The 24920-nt window shown below is 37.6% G+C and overlaps 2 protein-coding genes across 2 annotated transcripts; one reads left to right on the top strand and one right to left on the bottom strand.

Moving 5' to 3' along the window:
* Positions 1-10590: 10590 nt before the first annotated feature.
* NIMIN-2 (NIM1-interacting 2) lies at positions 10591-10920 on the bottom strand. Its single transcript, XM_008245189.2, has one exon. The coding sequence runs from the start codon at positions 10918-10920 to the stop codon at positions 10591-10593; it is 330 nt and encodes a 109-aa protein (XP_008243411.2).
* Positions 10921-19563: 8643 nt separating this feature from the next.
* Positions 19564-24920, top strand: XYL1 (alpha-xylosidase 1). The gene is made up of 3 exons (XM_008244999.2): positions 19564-19972; positions 20082-20764; positions 22729-24920. Exons 1-3 carry the CDS (start codon positions 19752-19754, stop codon positions 24600-24602), a joined length of 2778 nt encoding a protein of 925 aa, XP_008243221.1. The 5' UTR covers positions 19564-19751; the 3' UTR covers positions 24603-24920.

The raw sequence follows: 24920 nt of genomic DNA, 5'->3' as shown, positions 1-24920 counted from the left end.
CCTCTTTAAACTTTAGTGGTGATTCCACACCATAACTTGGGGAGTGACTACGGCAAAGCATAATCCTTTCCTTCATTTGTGTCTTAAGATATACTTCTTAATTATTTTGTCTGCTGGGTAGAGTTCAATTTACTTAATTATCAAATAAAAGTTCAATAAAAGTTAAATTAGTAACCATGTTATTGGACAAGGGAGTTTAAGAATACTAAAGAATTTAAAGTTCTAGAAATTGTGAAGTTTATTGTTTAACTAACCTAAAAGTAAAATGGAACTTAGATACAAAATTTAACGTCTGTCATTACAGAGCAATTAATAGGATTGCTAGTGTTAAAGTGATAATGGGGGTGGGAGTGGAGGTGGTGGTGGTGGCGATTGTCATCGGGGGAAGGCGGCATCGATGGTTGTGGTTGTGGAGTTCAGTGGAGGCAATGATTGTAGAGCCGGCGGGGCCTAAGTTGTTATACCCTAATTAACCAGCCCCTTCAATTCAACATGCCGATAGCTTTTGGGCCATGCACAATGCAAAGGAAACAAAAATGGGGGATTTCCATTGGGTAGGGTTAGCCCAATAGATTGGATATTAGGCCAGATAATGTACTTATGGGCCCTTTCATTCATCTGCTTCACAGAGCTCCCTTCTTATAATAATTATCACATCCATGTCACATACCCACGAAAGTTTTTGTTTTGTTTTTTGTTTTGTTTTCATATGAAAGTGTTGCTTCATCTTATTTGAAGATTAGGCCTTCTTCAACCCATGAGGGGCTAAATCCAAATTTCCCCCCTCCAAAAGGTGACTATTTGGGTTTTGTCCGGACTCAAATCGTTTTTTTCTCCCAACCCTCTGAACTCAAATTTTAAGTCCGTAACTTTATTTAAATTGTTTAAATCTATTTTTTTTAATGGATAACTTTTCTTCATTTAATATTTTTAAATAACATCATAATTTAATTTTTTGAACAATTTGACCTAAAAAAATTTGAAATTCCATAATTTTTTTTAAAGGAAACAGCGAGCATGTGGGCCCAATCGATACTATTTGATTTTTTTTTTTAAATTTAAAAAAAGGAGACAGCAAAGCCTATGACTCTCTCATCTAGTGCCAACACGTGGCCCATGCCACGGACAAGCCCATCGAATATGTAACCAGCGCGGGTCCCACCATTTTTCCGAAGCAAATGGGCTATGCCACCTCAGTGGGCTCAGTGAATAGTATTAGGTTCATGCAATACTGGACCCATATTTAGTCCAAATTTGGATTTTGGGTCCTTCATTTTCTTGGGTTGAGAGAGATTTGGGGATATTTTGGGTTTGAGTCCAATTGGAGATGGCCTTATAGCATACGGTCTTACCTAAATTCCATCATAGTAAAGTAAAATAAAACAAAAATAATTTATTGAGGGGAGCATTTTTACTTACCACTTTAACTCGGTATACCACCACCATCATTTTAAAATCTTGACATCTGTCCACATTGGCGGACCTACAAAGATGCAAGAAGGTACAACTGCACCTTCCATCGCCAGAAAGCTTTGGAGTCCTCAAAGTAAGCGCCTTTGCTCTTTGCCTTTGAGGTGCCCACCACCTGTTCGAATAAATGCCTCAGTTAGCAACCCAGCGACTTGTTCCTTTCTTTGTTGCGATGATGTGCTGACCATATTTTCTTCTTTTAAGTCTTGGCCAAAAGACATCATTTTGGCCAAGAAAAATAAATAAATAAAAGTGAAACCTGAACAAAAGAGCGTGGTCTTTGAGTCCAAGTTGGAATCCATTTAACCAAGGGGATGCCTTACGTTGAAGTCTTAATTCTTGATGAAGCTTTGCGTGCTCTTGAATCTTGCTGCAGATCCATCCATCTTCTCCTAGTTTGAATGAATTTTATTTTTTCTTTATTTTCTTGTGGTTTTTATTTTCCTTATGTTTTTTTTTATTTGATAATATGTATTTTTTTTAGAGATATTATTTTTGTTTTCTGATTTGGTTATCTTTGTATTCATATAATCAGTAGTAAATTCGAGGAGAAGAATGATGTGCGGCCTATAACTCAAGGTATGATGAATTATGGTTTGTTTGTTTAATTGATAACTTGATTTGCATTTTGATTAGATTAATTGATATTGATTTTCATGAGATTAATTGATGATTTGATATGAATTTTGGTAGACTAATTGTGTAATTGGCATGAAATTTGTTCATGAATTGATATACCATATAGACTATAATCAATTAGTGATAGACTTAAGACTCTTACTTGTTTAAACTATACAGTTATAGAAAGGTATGATAGAGTATATCCACGTGTCTCTCTAGTTTGTTAGTTTGTTAGAATGTGGTTAGGCTAATAAGAAGTGGTTATGCTGTAAGTGCAAATATATAAGCACTATAATGATGTAATTAGTAGTTAACAAGAGAAATAAGAAAATCAGTTTCTATGAATTCTCTCTACAATTCTTCTAAAGTTTTCATGGTATCAAGAGCCTAACAAAAGCTTCTGCTTCTCAATCGTTTCTTGCTTCCGCTCTTTCTTTATCCTGGTTTCTCTTGTCCATTCTTGCTTCTCTCTTACTCGATTCTTGCAATTTCAATCATGGTAACAGCGAGTCAGCTAGGCCTAACTCAATCCCCAATTTCTTCCTTGATTTCTAGTGTTGGTAACACTATTTCTGTTAAACTAGATGATACAAATTATGTCACTTGGAACTTTCAAATAGAGCTCTTACTACTTGGGAATGGAATCCTAGGGTTCGTCGATCGTTCATTCAAATGCCCGCCTCAATTCTTGGTCACGGAGGATGGCTCTGTTCTTTCTGATGAATTCACGATTTGGATGATTCATGACACAACACTCATGACTTTGATTACTGTGACGTTGTCGCCCTCGGCTATTTCGTGTGTTATTGGTTGCTCAACCTCTAACACCATGTAGGTCAATCTTCCTGAACGATTTGCAAGTGTTACCAGAGCAAGCATTTTCCAATTAAAGACCGATCTTCAGAATATCAAGAAAGGCTCAGAAACTATTGATCAATATCTTTAGAAAATCAAGGATGTTCATGATCAGTTTTCTGCTGCTAGCGTTGAAATTCCGGATAATGATACTGTCATTTTGGTTCTCAAAGGCTTACCTTCTGAGTATAATACGGTCAAGGCTGTGATTCGGGGTTGTGATCATGGTATTTCTTTGAAAGATCTTCGATCTCAATTGAAGGTTGAGGAAGCCACAATTGAGGAATCCACTCGCAATGTTCCAATCATGTTTGCTATGGCTGCCGCGACTTGGGATTCTTCTTCTAGGTCTAGTATGAACTCTATTCCTTCTTCCCCTATGCCTTATGGGTCTCATAATTCTTCCTCTGGATTTCAAGATAAAGGCAAAGGCAAGATGTTCTATACTCAACATGGCTACTCTAATGGGTCACGCTTTTAACCTAAGAATCAGTCTTATTCTAATCCTTCTAAGCAATTCTCCAATTCTCCTCCTCAGTTTGGTAATGGTGCTTGAGGTATTCTTGGTAAACCTCATCAACCTTTTCGAAACAGTTATGGTTCTCACGGTTATGCTCCTGTGCCTATTTGTCAAATTTTTCATAAAAAGGGTCATCTCGCTGCTACTTGTCGTTTTCGATCTACGATTCCATCTCGCTCTGAGGCTGAACTCTGTCAAATTTGTTCGAAGATAAATTATACTGCCACGACATGTTTCTATCGAGGCAGTATTCCTACAGTTCCTCACACTCTACTCAATGACTGTCATGGCTGCTCGGGCTTGTTCTTCTTCACCCTCCACTGAGGTTGGGATTGCTGATATTGGTGCAACCAACCATATGACTTGAATTTGGGAATTTGTCTGCTCCTACTCCATATATTGGTTATGAGACCATTACTGCTGCAAATGGATCAGGTTTAGCTATTGCTCATATTGGTTCTTCTTCAATTTCTACTCCTACAAGTTCTCTCCAACTTACCAATGTTCTGCATATGCCCCAATTATCACAGAGTTTATTATATGTTCATCAATTATATACAGGACAAGCGGACAGGGCAAATTCTTTTCACGGGCCTCAGTCATAATGGTCTCTATCCTATGCTTCTTCCTTCTTTGAACATACTGTCTTCCTAGGCCAAAGGATTGCATCTGAGCATTGACATTACAGATTTGGACATCCTACCAACTCTTTGTTCAGCTTGCTTTGGACAAATATGGTATATCCAGTTCTTTTTCTTCTGCTCCTCATATGTGTCAACCTTGCTTGAAGGGAAAGTTTACAAAGCTCCATTTTGTTTTAGCTAAGTCTAAATCTTGAATTCCTTTTGAGACCATTCATAGTGATGTATGGGGCCCGGCTTCTAGGTCCTCTTTTGAAGGTTTCAGATATTATGTTACTTTCATTGATGAGTGTACCAGATATACATGGCTTTATCCATTGCGAAATAAATCAGAAGTATTTTCCTATTTTCAATCTTTTTTTCACTATGTTCCCACTCAGTTCTCTATTTCTATTCGAATCCTACCAACTGATGGGGGAAGGGAATATCTTAGCATAGCTTTTCAGCATTTCTTACTGTCTAAAGGCATTTTATATTAACGATCTTGTCCCTATACACCTGAACAAAATGGTTTAGCAGAACGTAAGAATAGATATTTGATCGAAACCATTATCACTTTACTTCAAACAGCCTCATTATCTGCCTAGTTTTGGACTCATGCTTGTACTACATCTGCGTATCTTATTAATCGCATTCCTTGTCAAACCTTGGATAATAAATCTCCATTTGAATTATTATATGGCAAATGTCATGTTTTGGATTATCTCAGAGTGTTTGGTTGTGCTTGCTATACCTCACTCAAGCCTTATGTTCACAACAAGTTGCAGCCTAAGACAACTCAATGTCTATTTCTTGGTTATGCTTTGCAATACAAAGGCTACATTTGTTACAATCTGAGTTCTCACAAGCTGATTGTTGAGGCATGTTATTTTTGATGAAAGTTATTTTCCTTCGGCACTTGGGGTTTCTTTTAGTCTTTCACCACTTCAAGAACCACTACTGTCTATTATTCGGCAATTAGTCATTTGACACACCTACCTTCTCTGCCCATGAGTCCTATGGCCTCAGAATCTTCTTCTGTTTCCTCTTCCTCACTACTCTCTCATGTTCCTCAGCCTATCCCTGCAGATTTATCACATTCCTCTTGTCCTCCTTTAGATTTGGCAGCAACTCTCCTAATTGCTCCTTCCAATGTTCATCCTATGCAGATTAGGAGCAAATCTGGTATTGTCAAGAAAAAGGTGTTCCTATCAGCTGTTCAAGCCTCTTCAGATCTCTCTGTTCTAAGATAAAATATTCTAAGTGGCAGCAAGCTATGCAAGATGAATTTGATACTTTACAGAAGCAACGCACTTGGCATTTGGTACCTTTGCCTCATAATAGAAATCTGGTAGGTTGCATGTGGGTCTATAGGCTAAAGCAAAATCCGGATGGTTTATGGCTAGATACAAGGCTAGACTTCTTGCCAAAGGTTTTTCTCAAGAGGCTAGCTTGGATTATGCAGAGACTTTTAGTCCTGTGGTGAAACATACCACTGTATGTTTAGTATTAGCCTTAGCTGCAACTTTTGGCTAGAAACTTCACCAATTAGATGTCAAAAATGCATTTCTTCATGGCATTCGCAAAGAGGAAATCTACATGTCTCAACCACAAGGCTTTGTTGATCCTCTCCATCCTCATCATGTTTGCTGATTGGATAAATCTCTATATGGTCTTAACCAATTATCTTCCATGTATTGGCTTTCGTACCTCTCAAGCTGATCCCTCTCTCTTTGTTAAGCAAGATGACACCTCTTTGGTTTTATTGCTTTTGTATGTCGATGACATTAGCTTGACTGGTTATTCCCATGCTGCAATTGCTTCTATGATCACTTTATTATCTAAGGAGTTTGATATGACTGATCTTAGACATCTTCATTATTTCCTTGGCCTGCACATTCAGTATACAGATGCTGGTATTTCGTGACTCAATCTAAATACACCAAGGATGTTTTGTCTAAAGCCAACCTTTCTGAGCTTCTTAGATATGGCAGTCTCCCCGTTTCTGATCCTGCTCATTATCGAAGTCTGGTTGGTGCTTTGCAATATTTGACCTTCACAAGGCCTGACATTGCCTATTCCATAAATCAGATTTGCCAATTTATGCACTCTCCTCTTTAGACCCATTACCTTGCTGTGAAACGAATTCTTAGGTATCTTAAGGGTACCATGCATTATGGATTGACATTTCACAAGGGTTCTTTGGATCTTCATGCTTTTACTAATGCCGATTGGGCTGGTGATCCCAATGATAAGCGATCTACAACTGGTTATGTTATTTTCTTAGGCTCCAATCCCGTTTCTTGGAGTTCTAAGAAACAACAATCTATTTCCAGATCTTCCACCGAGGCAGAATATCGTGTCATGACTGCCATTGATGCTGAAATTGTGTGGTTACAGCAGTTGTTGACAGATCTCTCCTTTCCTCTTGCCAAGTCTCCTCTTATTTACTATGACAATTTGTCTGCTATGGCCCTCTCTACTAATCCTATTCTGCATTCTCGTGCTAAGCATATTAAAGTTGACTGTCATTTTGTTCGTGAGAAGGTCACATGCGGTGAAATCCAGCTTCAGCATGTTTCCTCTTCTCAACAAGTTGCTGACATCCTAACCAAAGGCTTGTGCTCACCTCAATTCGATTTTCACTGCTCCAATCTCATGCTCGAGCCTTTCTCCCATGAGCTTGTGGGGGCTGATAGAGTATATCCACGTGTCACTCTAGTTTGTTAGTCTATTAGAATGTGGTTAGGCTGATAAGAAGTGGTTATGCTGTAAGCGCAGATATATAAGCACTATAATGATGTAGTTAACAAAAGAAATAAGAAAATCAGTTTCTATGAATTCTCTCTACAATTCTTCTAAAGTTTTCAAGGTAAAGTGTCTAAATCCTCCTTCGAATAATTCGGGTAGTTCAAGTCCTCCTTCAAATAATTTAGGTATTTCTTTTGAGCTTATAACCTTTTAAATTTTGCCCATTTCCTTGACAATTCCTAGATCTGCTACTGCATATCCATTTGTAAATCATAGTTAATGATTTACTTTTAAATCTTTTAAGTATTTAAAACCATAAAAATAAAATAAAGTAAAATAATAATAAAATACTATTTATTAAAAAAACATTTTCTCTTCTCTCCTGAGTCCAATTTTCATGTTACCCTTTCCCTGTGCCCTTCTGTTACCCTTCTAATTTATTAACACTTGTCCCTATACTAACTTCTAAACATAACATTGTTAACCTTTTTAATGAATTAAAACAAAAACAAAGCTAACTACTAAATAAAAAACAAAAACCAACAGCCACCACAACCCCATCCACCCACGCAACCTCAGCCAACCCTCCCACCCATCCAACTTGGTCACCCACCTCATATTGCCGGCAACCCCTCTCCTCCTTGTTGCCGAAAATACCTCATTATCTCTATCTCCCTTTCTCTCTCTTTCTTTTCCCACTTTACCATTTTCTTTCCCAAACTCAACCCCAACCACATAGTCAATCTCATATGTTAAAGCCTTAAACAAGAATGACATTGAAGGGCTTTAAAAATTGTAAGATGTTCTATGCAATGAATCATATTGTGTTGTAGCCTCAATAGCCCATTCATCTTCACTGCATTACAAGTCAAGAAAACAAAGAACACACATATTCTCAGTTGGATTCTTCCCCTTCATATCTCTGATGGAACCAAGCCAATGTAACTAGGAGAGAGATCCATATCTAGATCTACCAGATCTTACATTTGGTGTTGCTTTCCCCCAATTTTTTTTTTTTTGGTGTAGGGTTAAGGACATAGAAGAAAAGTGATATGGGGAAAGGATTATGGGTTTTAACATGGAGAAAAATATATCAGATTTTTGAGTTTGGTGTTACTTGGTAAACAGGGAGGACAAAGAAGAAAATAGGGTTTGTAGCCGCCGGGGGCTAGAAGAGGGGTTGCCACCGACGAGGTGCGGTGGCTAACGAAGTTATTTTTAAAATAATTAGTTTTAAATTTTGTGTAAATTTTATTAAAAGGGTTAACACTTAGAAGTTAAGTGTAAAGACATGTGTCAATAAATTAGGAGCGTAACAGAGAGGGCACATGGAAAAAGAGAACATGAAAATTGGACTCCTATCTCCCCATCCCCCTCCTCTTTCCCTTTACCCTTCCCGACCCACACACAACCTCAGATGCCAAATTCTCTACATCCACCACCCACCCAACACACATATACATAATAGTACCCTTGAATTGAAATTAATTAGTCAAATTTGAGACTCTTGAAAATAAGATTTCAATGAAAGCAAGTTTTGGGAAAAATCCCAACCTCCAATGAGAATTAAAAGAGGGAGGTATGTTTCAAGATGCCCTGCAGTGGTAAAAGGAGAGTTTACAAATTCCAAGCCCGACCTAAATCTAAATGAGATACCATATCCAAAACCGGAAAGGCAATGAACAGAGACGAACATCAAGTCACCACGTCCAATTTTGGTACTAGGGTTAGGGCTTCTGGGCATGGAGATATCACATATGACTTGTTGCAAAACATCCAAAATGGCTGCAAAAACATAGAGAAATGGTTGATGAGAGGGTATAGGGCATATGGGGTAGGTTGGGTCGGGAAAGGGGAGAGAGAATGAGAGACATTTTGAAATGTTATTTTATTTTATTTTATGGTTTTAAAAGTGTATTATTAACTATGGTTTACACATAAACATGTGTCAAGTTTTTAAAATGGTGATGAGGATACACCTTGAGTAAAAGTGATGAGCAACAATACTCCTTTTATTGAGGTAGAATACGACTGTATTAAGAATTACGGATTATTGATCGAAATGGTCCCCCAACTTTTGCTTCAGTCTCATTTTGGTCCACGAACTAAATTTTACATTTCAATAATCCTCTAACTCTCCATTTAGTATCAAATTGGTCATATCATCGAAGTCTATCAATTTTATTGTTAAATTGAGGGGTAAAACCGTTCATATAAACTAAAATATTAATAAAGTAAACCCCATCTCAGCTTTCACCTCTCCCTTTCCCATTCCACCCCCTTTCCCCACCTTCCCTATGTTTTTTTCACCCCTACGAGAACATAAGCAGCAACCCACACAACATGACTCTGCCGTCTACGGTCCCACGTGACACCTCCTCGATCGCAACCTCACCTAGTGGGGCTTGCAGATGGGTTCTTAATATCCTACGGGACCAACTTGAAACAAAGTCTCAACCTTATTCCAAAGGCGTTAGAATGGTCAAGCATTTGCAATATGCCATGTTTTGCTTGCTGGTTTTGATGTGCTTTGGGAATAAATTGGATGAAAACCGAATCAAAGAAATAGAGTGTGTTCAACGTCCCTCGCTCTTGAGTTTTGAGGGACCATTTTGATCGAAAACCCTAAGAATCACCAACCACCTAAGCTTAAGTTTGGATGCCTCGGTAAATAAGACGAAATTATTAAGTCTTTGCCTAACAACTCAAATTTATTTTCTTTCTAAAGCGAGAAATTGAGGGGTCTAGTCAACCATGATGACGCATGTTGCCTCTGCGATGCGCCTGAAGAATTCTTGTTTTCTTGTTGTGGCTACGATCTACTCTTTATTTCTGTGGCTCTGTCTTGAGCTTGTTAGCTAATATCTTTTTAGTTGGTTTTTTGGAGCTTTTTACAGGCTCCTTCTCCGTTTTTCTTTTTTGCTGTTCTATTCTTTTTTCTGGCGGGTGCCTAAAAGTATGTCCACCCCAAAAGGCTAAAGCTAAGGCAAATGCAAGGCAATGGATTGCTACTATTCAAGTGAATAGTGGCAGCCTTACCTTTTTTGGTTCCACCCCAAAAGGCTAGGGCAAGGGCAAAAAAAAAAGCAACAAAATATAAACTTGTTATGTATTTATAGGGAAAGTGAATAAAATTGTTATGTATTTATAGGGAAAACATCCATAATTTCTTGGTTTTTCTTTTTTTCTTTTTTTAATTGAAATTTTTCCTTTTTTTTATTTTTTTTTTTTTTTGATTTTTTGATTTTTTTTTTTTTGCTCATTGACGTCAGCGCCCAAGCAAGATCTGTCATTGGGCTGCCGGCCAGGGCTCTCGCTTCTGCACTGGAGGGCCAAAACCGAGCAAATAGGCCTTTTGCCATGGCAAACGGGCCTTTTGACATGGCAAAAGAGCCCGCGCTGTAGATGCTCTAATGGAATTATTTAGTTACCCAAAAAAAAAAAAGTCAATCTGCAGCGTCCGATAAACAAAATAAAATTACTATAAAATAATAATAAATACCGGCGATGCAATTATGCAAGCTTCACAATTCACATGGATAAAGTAAAATACCCAAAAACAAAATCAATAAAAAAAAATGCAAATCCAACAAAATACACGTTAATTCAGATGCAAGAACTCCGATTCCAATCGGTTATTTTCGTAAATTTGGGATGAACACGATCACAGATCACATTAACAAAACAAAACGAAGCATTAAATCCCACATTTTCTCCATTTCCGATCTCAATTTTTCTTGTAATAAAAAAAACTCAACTGATGCTTTCAGTTTCAGGATGCGAGTTGAGATCCAAACTGAAACCCCCCTCCGCTTTTTTCTCTCCATCCTTTTGATCTTTTATAAGATTAATGTTATCTTCCTCAAAATCCTGCACTTCGAAAGAGGGCCTCCATTTCATTGACGCCGTCAATCCGTCGTCGGTTTTGCCCAAGTGCTTGGCTGCCACGTGTATCCTCCTCAGTATGGCAAAGAACTCCTCCACCTCCTCCTCCGTTACCGTCTCCCGATGATCTCCCTCCACTTTCGCTTTCTTCCCCTCTACTCCGCCCCCGGCATCCCGCTTTCGCTTTTCACCATCCATTATCTGATAATCTGGCAATACGAGGTTGCTCTGCGTAAGTTTATTGTTTGTGGATGGCTCTGTGTAATTTGCGTACAAACGGTTGAGTGTTTATATTGGACAGCGTGATTTGACTTTAGATTAGTCTTTGTGTTTTTGTTTTTCTTTTATAAAAGAAAAATCAAAGATGGCATGGCTAGGCTGATGCCATATCATTGAGAGGTTTTTGCGTCATCGGAGTGACGTCCGAAGGGTGGAAATGGAAGTTGGAATTCCACTTTGTGGAATCTCTCTTTATGTCTCTGGGACCACATATCTTTGTTTTTACGGCCACCTCCAGCGCCGGGGGGCCCCAAACCCATCTCCAGCACGCACAACCCAGTCTGGTCAAGACATGAGACTCACCAGCCCGGAAAGTTCATGGGCAAAATTGGATTGGGTTGTTGCTCGAATGCTGTTTATCTGTTTATCAAAAAAAATTTACTGTTGGAGTGAAACAGTAAAAAAGAAAATTGAAAATCAGCTGCTGTCGTTAGCGCTGACCCACCAGGCCACAGAGACCAACAGCTACAAGTTATGTGGCTTCTCTTGGAGCCTTCGATCCAAAAATCTTATCCAATCCAACAGCTGTCTAATTTTTGGCTAAAAAATATAAATAAAATTTGTAAAAAATATAAATAAATTATGTAAATTTTTTTTCTTCTATAAATACCTACCAATATTATTCACATTCCACACTAAATCTTCATACAAATTCATATTTTTCTAATATTTTTCACTTTACACACCAAATTTTCTACGACAAAATTCCATTTGTGCAAAAATACAAAGGGCTTCTTCCATTGAAGTTAGGGGGTCGTAAACAAACGTTTGAAGATGTCAAAATATTGGCAACAAGGTAAAAAAAAAAATTTAATTTCCGTTTTTATTCAATTTAATGTTTTTTTATTTAAAATAAATGTATTTCTTGCATTTCCAATTTTATTTTTTAATAGATTATTCAGGACAAAGCAAAAAAGAGGAAAACCGTTACACATGGCTCCTCAAGTGAACAATGCTCGCATTCCGATTGGAAATTCTTGCATTTCCAATTTCATGTGTAATTGGTTCCAGTGGTGCGTTCCGTGTTGGAAATAATGGCACTATTATGTCATCCGAAGGAAAATACTCTCTGAAGTCGTGATTCGGTGGGAACCGTCTCCGCCATAATGATTGCATCGGACTATGAGGACCGGGAGTATTTCAATTGTATGATGAGTGATATGTGAATTTTATAATAAATATGGACAAGTGGCAACCGAAAATCTTATCCGAAAATTTTATCCGAAAATGTTATTTGAAATTTTAGGTGAGAATTTTATAATAAATAGTGACACATGGCAACCGAAAATCTTATCTGAAAAGCTTATCAAAATTAATAGTTTAAGTATAAAAAATAGAAAATAAATTAAAGTGAATACTAATTGCCTTTACCCTTACTTTTTGGGGTAAATTAAAGTGAATACTTCTGTTTTAGTCTTTTATGTACCGATAACCAATGACTTTTATTTTTCTTATATTTCTTTTTTAAAGATACTAAATTATAATATATTTGTCTTAGTTTTATCTATTATTTACATATTATTAATATCTTCATTTACGAAGGAAGTTAAGTCTGTTACTGTTGGTCAAAATAATAAACTCATCACCTTGTATCCAAATTCAAAGTGGGAATATTTGTTCAGGAAATTTTTTTGAGTTCTTTTATTAGTCAAGTGTTATGATATAGATGATTTGTAACATGACCGAAGGATCTCAGGTAGTTGTAAACGTTTAAGCATGAACTCGAAATTTTAGTTTTAAATGTAATGAATTATATCATTTTTGTCTTAGTTTTATTTATCTTTTAGGCATTATTAACACTCTCTTTTCTCCCTCAAAAAAAAAAGAAACCACCCTCTTTTTCTCTTTCATTGGCTTTGAAAATAAGTAAAATTTCCATAATGATAAATTTAAAGTGGGAATATTTTCATATATTTGTCACTCAAGTTGTTAAGGGCTTGTTTAATAACCATTTTATTTTCACTTTTCAGTTTTCCAAAAAGATAAAAATGGAATCTAGTTTTCAAAATTATTTTTGGTAACATATTTCTTTTTTCAGTTTTAAAAAAACTGGAATATAGTTTTCAAAATCACCCTTTTTTTTAAAAACAACTTTGAAAGTGTTTTCAATTTTAGTTTTTATTTTTCCCGCTCTTTTTCATTCACAAATTTTTCATCACCACACATGTAATGCACTATTGACAAGACCTGACCCAAATTCCAAAGTGAAATTTGTGTCAAACCCTTTGCGTGTCCAACACCTGGCGGTATCGGCACAATTGTCCAAAATACACATTCCTGTCTTAATATAAAACTGCTTTAGGGTTTGACTTCTATCGAAAATTCGGCAGAGTCTCCCCTGAAAAACAAAAATGTACCAAATTATTTTCACCTGTAAATATCATAGTTTAATATTTCCCAACTTCAGCATGCACAATGCTAACTCACCATATTTACCAGAAAGGCCTTCAGCCTCAAGTTCAACTTTACCAAGGCTACATCAACATAATATATGAATTTGTTTCTTACTTTACAAGTAGCCACAATTTCCAAAACATAACTCAACCGTTTATTTTGCGGTTTTACCCAGGTTACCTATGTACCCTTATTGAGGGATCAAGCCATGCGTAGTTCTTTCCACAAGAAAACAAAGTTCAACCCAAATGCCAGCATATGATTTAAATGTTCCTTCACATCTCCCCTAAACCAAAAACTTCAACTCTAATTAATCCTGTAAAACTTTAACAAAAGATTTTGATTCAGAACAGTTTTCCACCCATCACATATGTGCATATACAAATACAGATATATAATAGCTCGTTACTATTAAATATGAAAATGAGAAAGTTATTAAAATAAAATTGGTCACGTGAAACCATAATATCGATATTAACAATTTGAATAAAACGTGCTTCTATCTTTCACATGTAAAAACAAACTTATCACTTAAGAAAATAGTTGTGAATTGAATAAAATCCTTAAAATTTAGAAAACCCTCAATCTTTGTCTTATAAATCGGAAAACATATATTAAAACTTTCACCAATAAGTACCAAAATAACAATCATAAATTTTAGTTTAAAGATATATCAAAACTCAAATACTCACCACCTATGTGCACCTTCATTCATAATCCATCAATTCCACTAATATTCCATCAATTACAAGTACCATGTATGTTATGCCGTCGCAGAATTCAAGGAACATGTGGTCAGCCCGAGAACGCATATCCACGCAGAACTCGGGGGACACGTAGTCAGCCCGAGAACGCATATATGTCAAATCCCCTCACAAGACCCAGGAAGATATAATCAACATGAGAACGCAAATTCTCGCACCACATGATTCAGGCATCCTCAAAACTCGTGGGGCATTATCATAAATTGCAAGACTGTTCCAAAGACAACTAGGGGGCACTCTTGTGGTGGGTTTGAAAACCTTATTCCAAAACTTATCATAAAATTCCTCTTGTTCCACAAATCCACTTTCACAAATCCCTTTTCCAAAATTTTCTTAATTTTCCAAAAATAAGTTCTTAAATAGATAACCAAAAATCCCTTCTTAAAATGAGAGCAATTCTAATCTTCCTTAATTGAATTTAACCATGCATAATCTTTCAAAACTGTTCCCAACTATATTTAAATATGTACCACATACTATTGAGTAAACTAATATCCATAATTCATCGATTTCAAGCCACCAAACATATATTTAAATATAGACATATAATCAAGCATTTAATCAATTCCTTAATCATTCCAAAAAGGTTATCCAAGCCATTCCCAATTCCACACAATTAAACATAATATAATATACTTGGAAAGTAAACGCAATTTCAGTATAATTCATAAACATTTAAATAAACTCGCATAGCATAAAACCATTTAAAAACAAACAAACAAACAAACCTCCAATTACAATTTTAACCACCAAATGGTCTCAACCGAGCCGACATAGCCCACTATTGGTTTGACTCCAATCGCAGCATTTGACCAATTGGGGTTGCAGGGCCCACAACCTCCGATTTCTAGTCCGAATGTTCCTATAAGCCTAATAAGGTCTACATAACAAGGTTCGTGAGTTTGGTCTCGATTGAGCGGTCGGATTGCTCCCGATCACAGGATTGGACAGTCGTCGTTTTATGTAACTTTGAATCATTGATTCGGAGTATCCAGGGTCTGATTCTTGTTCCATGAGTTCCTACACGATCCTAGAGGTACATAGATCAACATATTTGGAAATAGAGTCAATCCAACGGTCCAAATATATCGAACCCATATATTGCCTAATATGCGTAAATATGTTCGATCATCAAACGATAACCAAATGAAACCTAAGGGGTTGTTTGATAACTATTTTCATTTTTAGTTGTTTGAAAAATGAAAACTGAAAACATGTTTGGTAACAAATTTCATTTTCTGTTTTAAAGAAAGTGAAATATAGTTTTCAAAATCACTTTTTTAAAATTAAAAAAAACAAGTTGAAAGTGTTTTCATTTTGTTTTTCTTTGCCCTCCTAATTCATTCATTAATTTTACATCACGACACATGAAATGCACTATAGTTATCATAATTTTGTATTTAGGACCTCCCCACTTGGACCTAGTCGCTTGATTCTTGTGTTCTATAGACCTAATCCAAGCCTCGGGAACTTCATCTCCAAAATTCAACAAAAATCATTCTAATTCCAAAATTTCGCCGAAAAATACTACGAAATCTTTGTAACATGCACTTTTATTTTATAATCTCAAAATCACAATTTGACTTGAAAAACTTAAATCTCCAAGCTACTCATATAACTAAAAATTGAAATTAGTTACCAAACAAATTTTCAGTTTTTGAAAAACAAATACTAAAAACTGAAATGATTATCAAATAGGGCCTAAGATTCCAAAACTACAAGCCCAAACTATGTGGGCCCAATGTCCAAACCTAACATAATAGATATGGGATGTGTCCCTACACAGAGGTTGACGTGAAAGTGTTCCATAAGGGGGGGAAGGGGTACACGTCAGGCATTATTGGTGTAGTAGTTGAATGATCACTTTGAAATTGAAATTAAGCTTCGCCAGCTCAAACAATGAAAAATGCAATTCTTGACTTTCTTTTTTGCTACGTGCACGGAGAAGGTACTAAATACCAGTAAATACCATAAACCACCCTTTTTTGTTGGGAAAATAATTGCATACTTCTCATGTACATAGGAACTTCTACATTTTTTCCAATATGACATGTGGGTAGAAGTGCAAAATGAAATTATGAACACTTTATAAATACACCCAAAACCCATCATTATCAAACCATTTATAAACACCCCCATTTATAAAAAAATATACAATTGTTGATTTTGGGATTGATTTTGGGTGTGTTTCAAATAATTTTCCATTTTCTTTTTGTGTTTTTAATAAATTATTTTAAAATAGCAAACCGTAATTTGCTTCCTTTTGTTGAGTGTTTAAGGAGTGTGACGTCAACAAACGGGAGGACATGATGTAAGACAAAGTCCAATAAACAGTACAAAGGCCAGATAATTATAAAAATCAAATTTATTTTCAGTAGGGGTCCAATCAGAGTTATAGTGGTCATGCGTGCGGGCATTAGATTAGGTTGGTGTTATTTTCAGTCATCTTCGTGGGCGTCCTATTTATAATAGAAGGTGTGCCCTAAATTTCTCGTAACGTAGTGTAGGTACCGGACCATTTTGTTATGCAACTTCATTTCAAAGGGAGGACCAGTTTACTTCGATGCGCATGAACCGGTGCTTGCTTGCTTTTGCTTGTGTCCATTTTTACGCTATGAGAAGCGCTAGGCTTGTGCCCACCCAATCTCCATCAGCCTGGATCTTCCAAAGATATATTGGGCCCAAGGTTTGATTTTTACATACATATGGTCCATGCAAGCCCAACTAAGCACCCAAACCACTGAGGTGCTTGTCATGGTATGAAGTTGAACTAAGAAACATGGATCTGCACGTTACTTTAACATTGCACTTAATTAAGCGTACTGGTCTTATAAACAAATCATCATTATAACTGCGACGATTTTATAAAGAAATAAACAATGCAGGCATTTTCCTTAGCATATTGCACGAGGGGCGGGCACCATGCATGCAAAATCCAAAGTTGATATTTGTCTTCACGTTCCTCCCATGCCCCTTAATTATGTATAATCAGATTTTAAGCTTCATTTCTAAATTCTCTCCCATCAATCCTTTTGTTTTCAGACAGCACCTGCTATTTATTTAATTATTTCTTAGAACACGATTTAGCATCCAATGTAAGTTTTTGTTAGACAAATTGTCCTTGTGATATGTTCAGCAGCTGGCTCGCACACTGAAATGATCAATTAATTAACAATGCATAAAATCCTTTTTTTTTTCGTGCTGGTGTAAAATCGAACATCCAAGGCAGCTCTAGAATTACTAGTTAATTGAGTTACAAATTAAGCCAGGATAAATTCGTCTTCACAAATGCTTAAATTGTTTGCAAATGGAAATGGTGTTTTTTTGCAACTTTTGGTGGGGGCGTGGTGGGCCAAAGCTGTTGTAATTATGTAAAGTACGCACCCCAACTATTGAAAGTCCAAAAACCCACTACTAGGGTTATTTTCATTTCATCATTGACCTCTTCCAGTTAAAACATGATGTGTTCTATACTTTCTATCATGGACGAAGGGTCAAAATAATTAACCTTGAGTCTCTCCAAAAATGAAAAGTCGATAATAAAACAAAATTAAACCAGCATCCAGAGTCACCTACATCTTCCAAGTTGCTGCAGCGAGTGATCCAAACGCAAGCATCCAAAGTCATTTCGTTTTCTTTTGGTAATGCGAGCTAGTTTTGTCCACATATTTTGGTTTTGTTATTATTGCCTAATTCAATCAAGGCACATTGTCAAAATACAATTTATTCCAAGGGATATGGAGGGAAATTGGGAAAATGGCAAGATTAATTTATTGGGAGTGTCACGGGGTCATATGATATAATATGTATCAGACAAAATCTTACATGTGTTGGCATCTTCATGTACATTTCAGGACCACCGTCACGTTGTTGAGAATATTTATCCTATATTGAAAAGTTAAGGGATTTATTATGGGTTTATAAGGAGTTGGGCTATTCCCCAATTGCCAATTAATTTTGGAATGAGACCTCAACTTTCTTCACACATTTTTCTGAATCTGATGTCTTATTTATTTTTTTTAACAATCAGCTGGATTTCTGTTTCTTGTAAACGTACATTTCAGGACGTTTGCTTGTTGTTGGGTTCAATGATTTTGCACTCTCTTGCAAAATCAAAGATACCATCCAAGGCAAAAATAATCACTACACCCGACAAGAAATCTAAATATCTCTTTTTATATAATCGGTTGGTTTTACTTTTCCGTCGGTGCGGTAATGACATACATGAAAATTACCAAAAAAGAAAAGAAAAAAAGAAGAAGATAAACCCCTGCGTTTTTAGATTGACACAGGAGAAAAGAAAGGCATCCAGTATCTGAATTGTATCAAAGAGGATATTTTAATTCCAATATCTTTCTTATTATAATTCTATTTTTCTCCTAAAATCACAGATTTAATCAGCATCCCATCAGGAGACTCAGGACTCAGAAAGTTCACAGCCGTATACGTTGGAGGCAAGAGCCGCGCGAATCACGGTTTCGGCTTCGTCACTTTCCTTCCGCATATTCATCATATCCTTAGGTATAGTGATCTCCTTAAGCGAAGCCCGCAGCCTATTAAAATACACCCTAAACCCACCCTATTAAAATACACCACCTGTCCCACCCTCTTTCGTCAATGATTCAAATGCTTGTCTTTTTTTTTTCTTTTTTTTCTAGAACCCAAATGGAAAGAAAATAATTTTTTTTTTGGGAACAATATAAGAGGTATGACAATTTCTCCACATTTAGGGTTTTTGCACTTCAACTCTAATGAGTCAAATATGAAGAACAGAGATAGATAAAGGTGAGAATGGAAATTTTGAGGTATGGTGGGCAAGGAACTTGTGTTTGATAAAGGTGAGAATGGAAAATTCCCATTTTAATATTACGAGTACTGAGACGAAAATGGAGGAAAAAAAATTAATGAGCATGGAGATGAAAACGGTTGATTCTACCTGATTTACTATATTGCCATCCCTGCTAAAAATGCCAACTTTCCCAGAGTATGAGATGAGAGAAACTCAGATTCACAAGTTTTTCTCGTGCGAGGAAGTTATACACAGCAGATATATATCTGACAATGTCTTGAACGCAGCACTCTCTTTGGTATTTGCTATGCGGATTAAGTGGTTACCTTTTATTTTGTCTTTTCGTTTGATTATTTTCTTAATTTTATGAAACCTAAACAAGATAAGAACTAAAATATGCCGCTTCTACGGTTTCACACTTCAACATAATGCAGCTGCCTGCATCAGCAAACAAAGATAAATACTCTTTACATGAGTCTGCCAAGCGAAGTAGTCTACCAGGATCAAAGCCTGTGTAATTGAAGGTAGGGTCCACGCAATGCTGTGGTACCGCAACCAACGGCCCACACACCATCATCAATCACATGCTAAGATGGTCTCATCCACCTCATCTGCATCCAATCACTCACTCTTGGAGTCTTTGAGTCTTTGAGCCTTTAAAGCTTTGGTCTCTTTCTATATATCAGACTCCAACGACTCCCAACGATAGTGTATGTGCCTCAGCAGCAGAGCTTCTTTTTTCCTTCTCACTGTCTCTCTCACGCACACTCCTTGAGAGTGGTAGCTCTGCTTAAAATTAAGCAATGTGCTCCCTAAGTCTTTCTTCGCTGCTCCTAGTCTTGTTGGTCCTCTGTTTCTCTGGTGTGAGCTCAGCTGACACCGTTAACCCCACCATTAAAGGCAAAGGCTACCGTTTGGTCTCCATTGAAGAGACCCCTGATGGTGGCCTTCTGGGTCATCTCCAACTCATACAGAACTCCAAGGTCTACGGTCCTGATATCCCCCTCTTGCAGCTCTATGTCAAGTAAGTTTATGCTCTCTGAGGTGATGGGATTCTATGTGGCGCATGTCCATGGTCGTAAATGCACCCCACTCTTTTTACCCATTTGATTCATTTTTGTGTTTTTTTATAGGCACGAGACGCAGGACCGTTTGAGGGTACACATAACCGATGCTCAGAAGCAGAGGTGGGAGGTTCCGTACAATCTTTTACCCAGAGAGCAGCCTCCGTCACTGACACAAACCATTGGGAAAACAGGGAAGAAACCCATAACAGTCTCCGAGTACTCTGGCTCTGAGCTGATCTTCAACTACATCTCAGACCCATTTGGGTTTGCAGTGAAGAGAAAGTCAGATGGGCAAGTTCTTTTCAACTCGAGCTCTGATCCTAAAGACCCATATGGTGAATTGGTGTTTAAGGACCAGTACCTCGAGATTTCCACTAGTTTGCCCAAAGATGCATCCTTGTATGGTTTGGGAGAGAACTCACAGCCACATGGGATCAAACTCTACCCAAATGATCCATACACTCTCTTCACCACTGATGTCTCAGCCATTAATCTTAACACTGATTTATATGGCTCCCACCCTGTTTATATGGATCTGAGAAATGTGGGTGGTCAGGCTTATGCACACTCTGTTTTGTTGCTCAACAGCAATGGCATGGATGTGTTCTACAGAGGAACTTCTTTGACATACAAGGTCATTGGGGGTGTCTTTGATTTTTACTTCTTTGCCGGGCCTACACCATTGGGTGTTGTTGATCAGTACACGTCATTCGTAGGCAGACCAGCCCCAATGCCTTACTGGTCTCTGGGTATGTTCTACTTTTTAACCCTAATTCTATTTCCTTTTTAGTTTACTCTGTTATTATTCTTTGTTCTGGCTTAGATTATGTGTGTGTTTGTTAGCTCCCCAACTCCCAAGTCTTTTGAGAATGTTTTTGTTATTTCACCCAAGAAAAAGAATATAAATGCCATGGCTTGTGGGGGACCATTATGCTTATACATACAATAATATCACAATTAGGAATGAGTTAGATCTTTTAGGAACAAAACTATGACCACTTGAGTGTATAGTATGTGAGAAATTGTTTGACTGGCAGCAACTATCAAGAACTAGTATGACGCGCGCGTGCTTTTGTATGATAAACATGTTTTGTTTAATTTTTTAATTAAGGTTGGTGGGTTGGCCAGTTTCTTTTAAAGTTGTAGTCTTTTTGTGCGTTTCTTTACTAAAATATCGCTGCAGAACTAACTTTTCAGTCCACATTAAAACCATGATCTTACATAAAGTTGGAAGCTCTAATCATCTCGCTCACCATCAAAGATTTCTGCTTTTCAGCTATCTTTACAAGCCTTTACACTTTTTCACTTCTGTAGCGAGCAACTTGTGGACTGTAAGCGATATTGTCTCTAAACCCGTGCAAAATCTTGTGTCCTTCAAAATAATATCTTTTGTGTGTGTGGTGGAAACTGAATATTCCATTTCTAATTATTCTAAACTATATCAAAATCTGTAATGCTTGCTAGTAGGGTCTCGCTTTATGGTAATGTTTAGAAGGCCATTCTAGTCAGAATTTGTGTGTAGTATGGGCCTAAGCTCTGCATATCTCACTGCCATGTCTTATGAGGGTGAGACCATCTTTGGTTGTAGGGCATGGTACTCCGTGTTAATGCTGTCCCTCTTACACTGTAGCTCTTTTCATAGCGTGGGGAAAAAAACTATTAAATGAGAGTTTGCAATAGTGGTGCCTTTTACCTGTTTTAGCTCAAGGCCTTCAATGAGAATGATTTCATTTCCCCGTATCTAAATTGTGGTTTAAAGGGCTTGTTGATCTGTGCTACTGTTTTGGGGACATTTCTTGCGGTCGGTCAATATGAGGTTTTAAGAGATTGTATGAGCGAATTACTTGGTTAGATGAGAAAATAAATTAGGGTGGTAGTAAGTTGGCATTATCAAGTGAAGGTTTCGCCCTGATGTACTGCCATACTTGTGAGAGTGACCATCTTGCTTGTAGGGACTTTACTGTCGTCTGTATTATAGCTATTGTCAGGTTGGTGGGAGAAAATTTGGTATTTGTACAAACCCTTCTGCCTTTTATAATCACACAAGGCATCTGATGTCAATGCTTCCATTGCCTCATATCTCATTTCTGGCTTAGATGCATGTTACTCTGTTCGACTGTTTGGGCATTTATTGAGTTCTACAGTTTTATTAAGGAATCTCTATTGAGTGACCTGTAAGTTGGCATTGATGCGGTTTTATTAATGGTTATTACTTGCATATGAAAAATTAGAAAAGAAAGTAAGAAGAAAAAGAGGATGTATAGATCCACTAGACTTGATGTACTGTAGCCTTCTTGAATGCTTATATGTGTGTATGTTGTATCTATCCACACTCCAGTTCACTATGTATGTCCTAATAATTTTATATGATCCACTAGACTAGTTTTATGTCTCGTTTAAACTGTAGCCTTCTCAGTGAATGCTTATATGTGTGTATGTATGTATCTATCCATTTATGCTATAATTGTAGACAAAAAATGGTCCATCTGTTTTGTTCATTGCTTTTTCTATGTATGTCCTAATAATTTGTGACCATGCTTTTACCTCATATCATCTTATGATTTCATTGCTAGTCTTTTTTGTCCTGTCCTGTGCATTGCATGTCCCTTTGACAATTTTTATTGTATAACAGGGGATATGCCTTGTCTCATTTTGTAAAAGACAATATAAGATTACACAGTACTGAGTTTCTCTCTCATTTTTATCTCTGCAGGATTCCACCAATGCAGATGGGGTTACCACAACTTATCAGTGGTTGAAGACGTTGTTGAGAACTACAAAAAGGCTCAAATCCCGTTAGATGTAATTTGGAATGATGATGATCACATGGATGGACACAAAGACTTCACCCTCAACCCCAAAAACTACCCTCGGCCAAAGCTTTTGGCATTCCTAGACAAAATACACAGCATAGGCATGAAGTACATTGTCATCATCGATCCTGGAATTGGTGTCAATACCAGTTATGGTGTATACCAAAGAGGTTTAGCTAATGATGTTTTCATCAAATATGAGGGTGAACCATTCTTGGCGCAAGTTTGGCCAGGGGCTGTAAACTTTCCCGACTTCCTCAACCCAAAAACTGTATCCTGGTGGGGTGATGAGATCCGCCGCTTTCATGAACTTGTCCCTGTTGATGGCTTATGGATTGACATGAACGAGGCTTCAAATTTCTGTTCTGGGAAGTGCAAAATTCCAAAGGGGCAGTGCCCGACTGGTTCTGGACCTGGCTGGGTATGTTGCTTGGATTGCAAAAACATTACAAAGACAAGATGGGATGAACCACCTTACAAGATAAATGCTTCAGGATTGCAGGTCCCCATTGGGTTCAAAACCATAGCCACTAGTGCAACTCATTACAATGGTGTTTTGGAGTACGATGCTCACAGTCTCTATGGGTTTTCCCAATCCATTGCAACTCACAAAGCTCTTCAAGGGCTTGAGGGCAAGCGACCTTTTATATTAACCCGCTCCACGTATGTTGGTTCGGGTAGGTATGCTGCACATTGGACAGGTGATAATAAGGGCACTTGGGAGGATTTGAAGATATCAATCACGACCGTGCTTAACTTTGGAATATTTGGAGTGCCAATGGTTGGTGCAGACATATGTGGGTTCTATCCAGCACCTACTGAAGAGCTTTGCAACCGTTGGATTGAAGTAGGTGCATTCTATCCCTTTTCGAGGGATCATGCAAACTTCTATTCCCCAAGACAAGAGCTTTATCAATGGGAGTCGGTAGCCGAGTCTGCTCGAAATGCTCTAGGGATGAGGTATAAGCTCCTCCCTTACCTTTACACATTGAACTATGAAGCTCATATCAGTGGAGCCCCAATTGCCAGGCCACTCTTCTTCTCATTCCCAACATACACTGAAACCTATGGATTGAGCACTCAATTTTTGCTAGGGAGCAGTGTTATGATTTCACCGGTGCTTGAGCAGGGAAAATCCAAGGTTAAGGCATTGTTTCCCCCTGGAACCTGGTACAGTTTATTTGATCTGACACAGGTCATTAACTCAAAACAGGGCAAGTATTTTACACTTGATGCGCCTTTGCATGTAGTTAATGTGCATGTGTATCAGAATACCATTCTACCAATGCAGCAGGGTGGACTGATATCTAAAGCTGCAAGAACAACCCCTTTTAACCTCGTAGTAACCTTCCCAGCAGGGGCAAGCAATGCAACAGCTAAGGGGAACCTGTTCCTTGACGACGATGAGCTTCCGGAAATGAACCTTGGAAGTGGTTACTCAACATATGTTGATTTCTACGCAACTGTAAGTCAAGGAAGAGTGAAAGTATGGTCAGAAGTTCAGGAGGGTAAGTTTGCTTTAGGCAAAGGCTGGGTTGTGGAGAAGGTGAGTGTGTTGGGATTGGATGGTAGTGGAGGAACATCTGCTCTTGAGGTTGATGGAAACCCAGTGACAAGTGTTTCAAGCATAGAGTTGAGTGTATCGGAACAGAAGTACCTCAAGGAGGCGGAAGATGGAGAGACGACCAAGAGTGTGATGGTGGACGTTAATGGTTTGTCCCTTCCTGTGGGGAAAAACTTTGCTCTGTCATGGAAAATGGGGATCAAAGCTTGAGAGCTAGAGGATGGGTGCCTCCGTTTTTGAGCTAACTAATGCAATTTTTACTGCTGCAGGTGTTCACAGGGAGATAGTTGATGTCTTTAGTGTTTAATTTGTTGTCATGGTTCTTGATGATGGTGAGGAGATGAGCTAGGATATACTCATCCTTCTCCATGTAAACAAGCCAAAATGGTGAGGTTTAGATCTTTATTGTTTGCTTTGAGGCTCTTCCATTGTTGTTTAGGTATTGTGTTGTATGCAATAAGGCAGATTTCAGGTCTTTTAAAATGATAATAGTTTTAAAGGAGAGGGAAGCTTATGTGCCTTTTTCTA

The sequence above is a fragment of the Prunus mume genome, linkage group LG2 (genome assembly GCF_029339155.1).
Source record: "Prunus mume cultivar Tortuosa linkage group LG2, ASM2933915v1, whole genome shotgun sequence".
In the NCBI taxonomy this organism is placed as follows: domain Eukaryota; kingdom Viridiplantae; phylum Streptophyta; class Magnoliopsida; order Rosales; family Rosaceae; genus Prunus; species Prunus mume.
The sequence above is the reverse complement of the archived record's forward strand: the minus strand, read 5'-3'. Positions and strand labels throughout refer to the sequence as shown.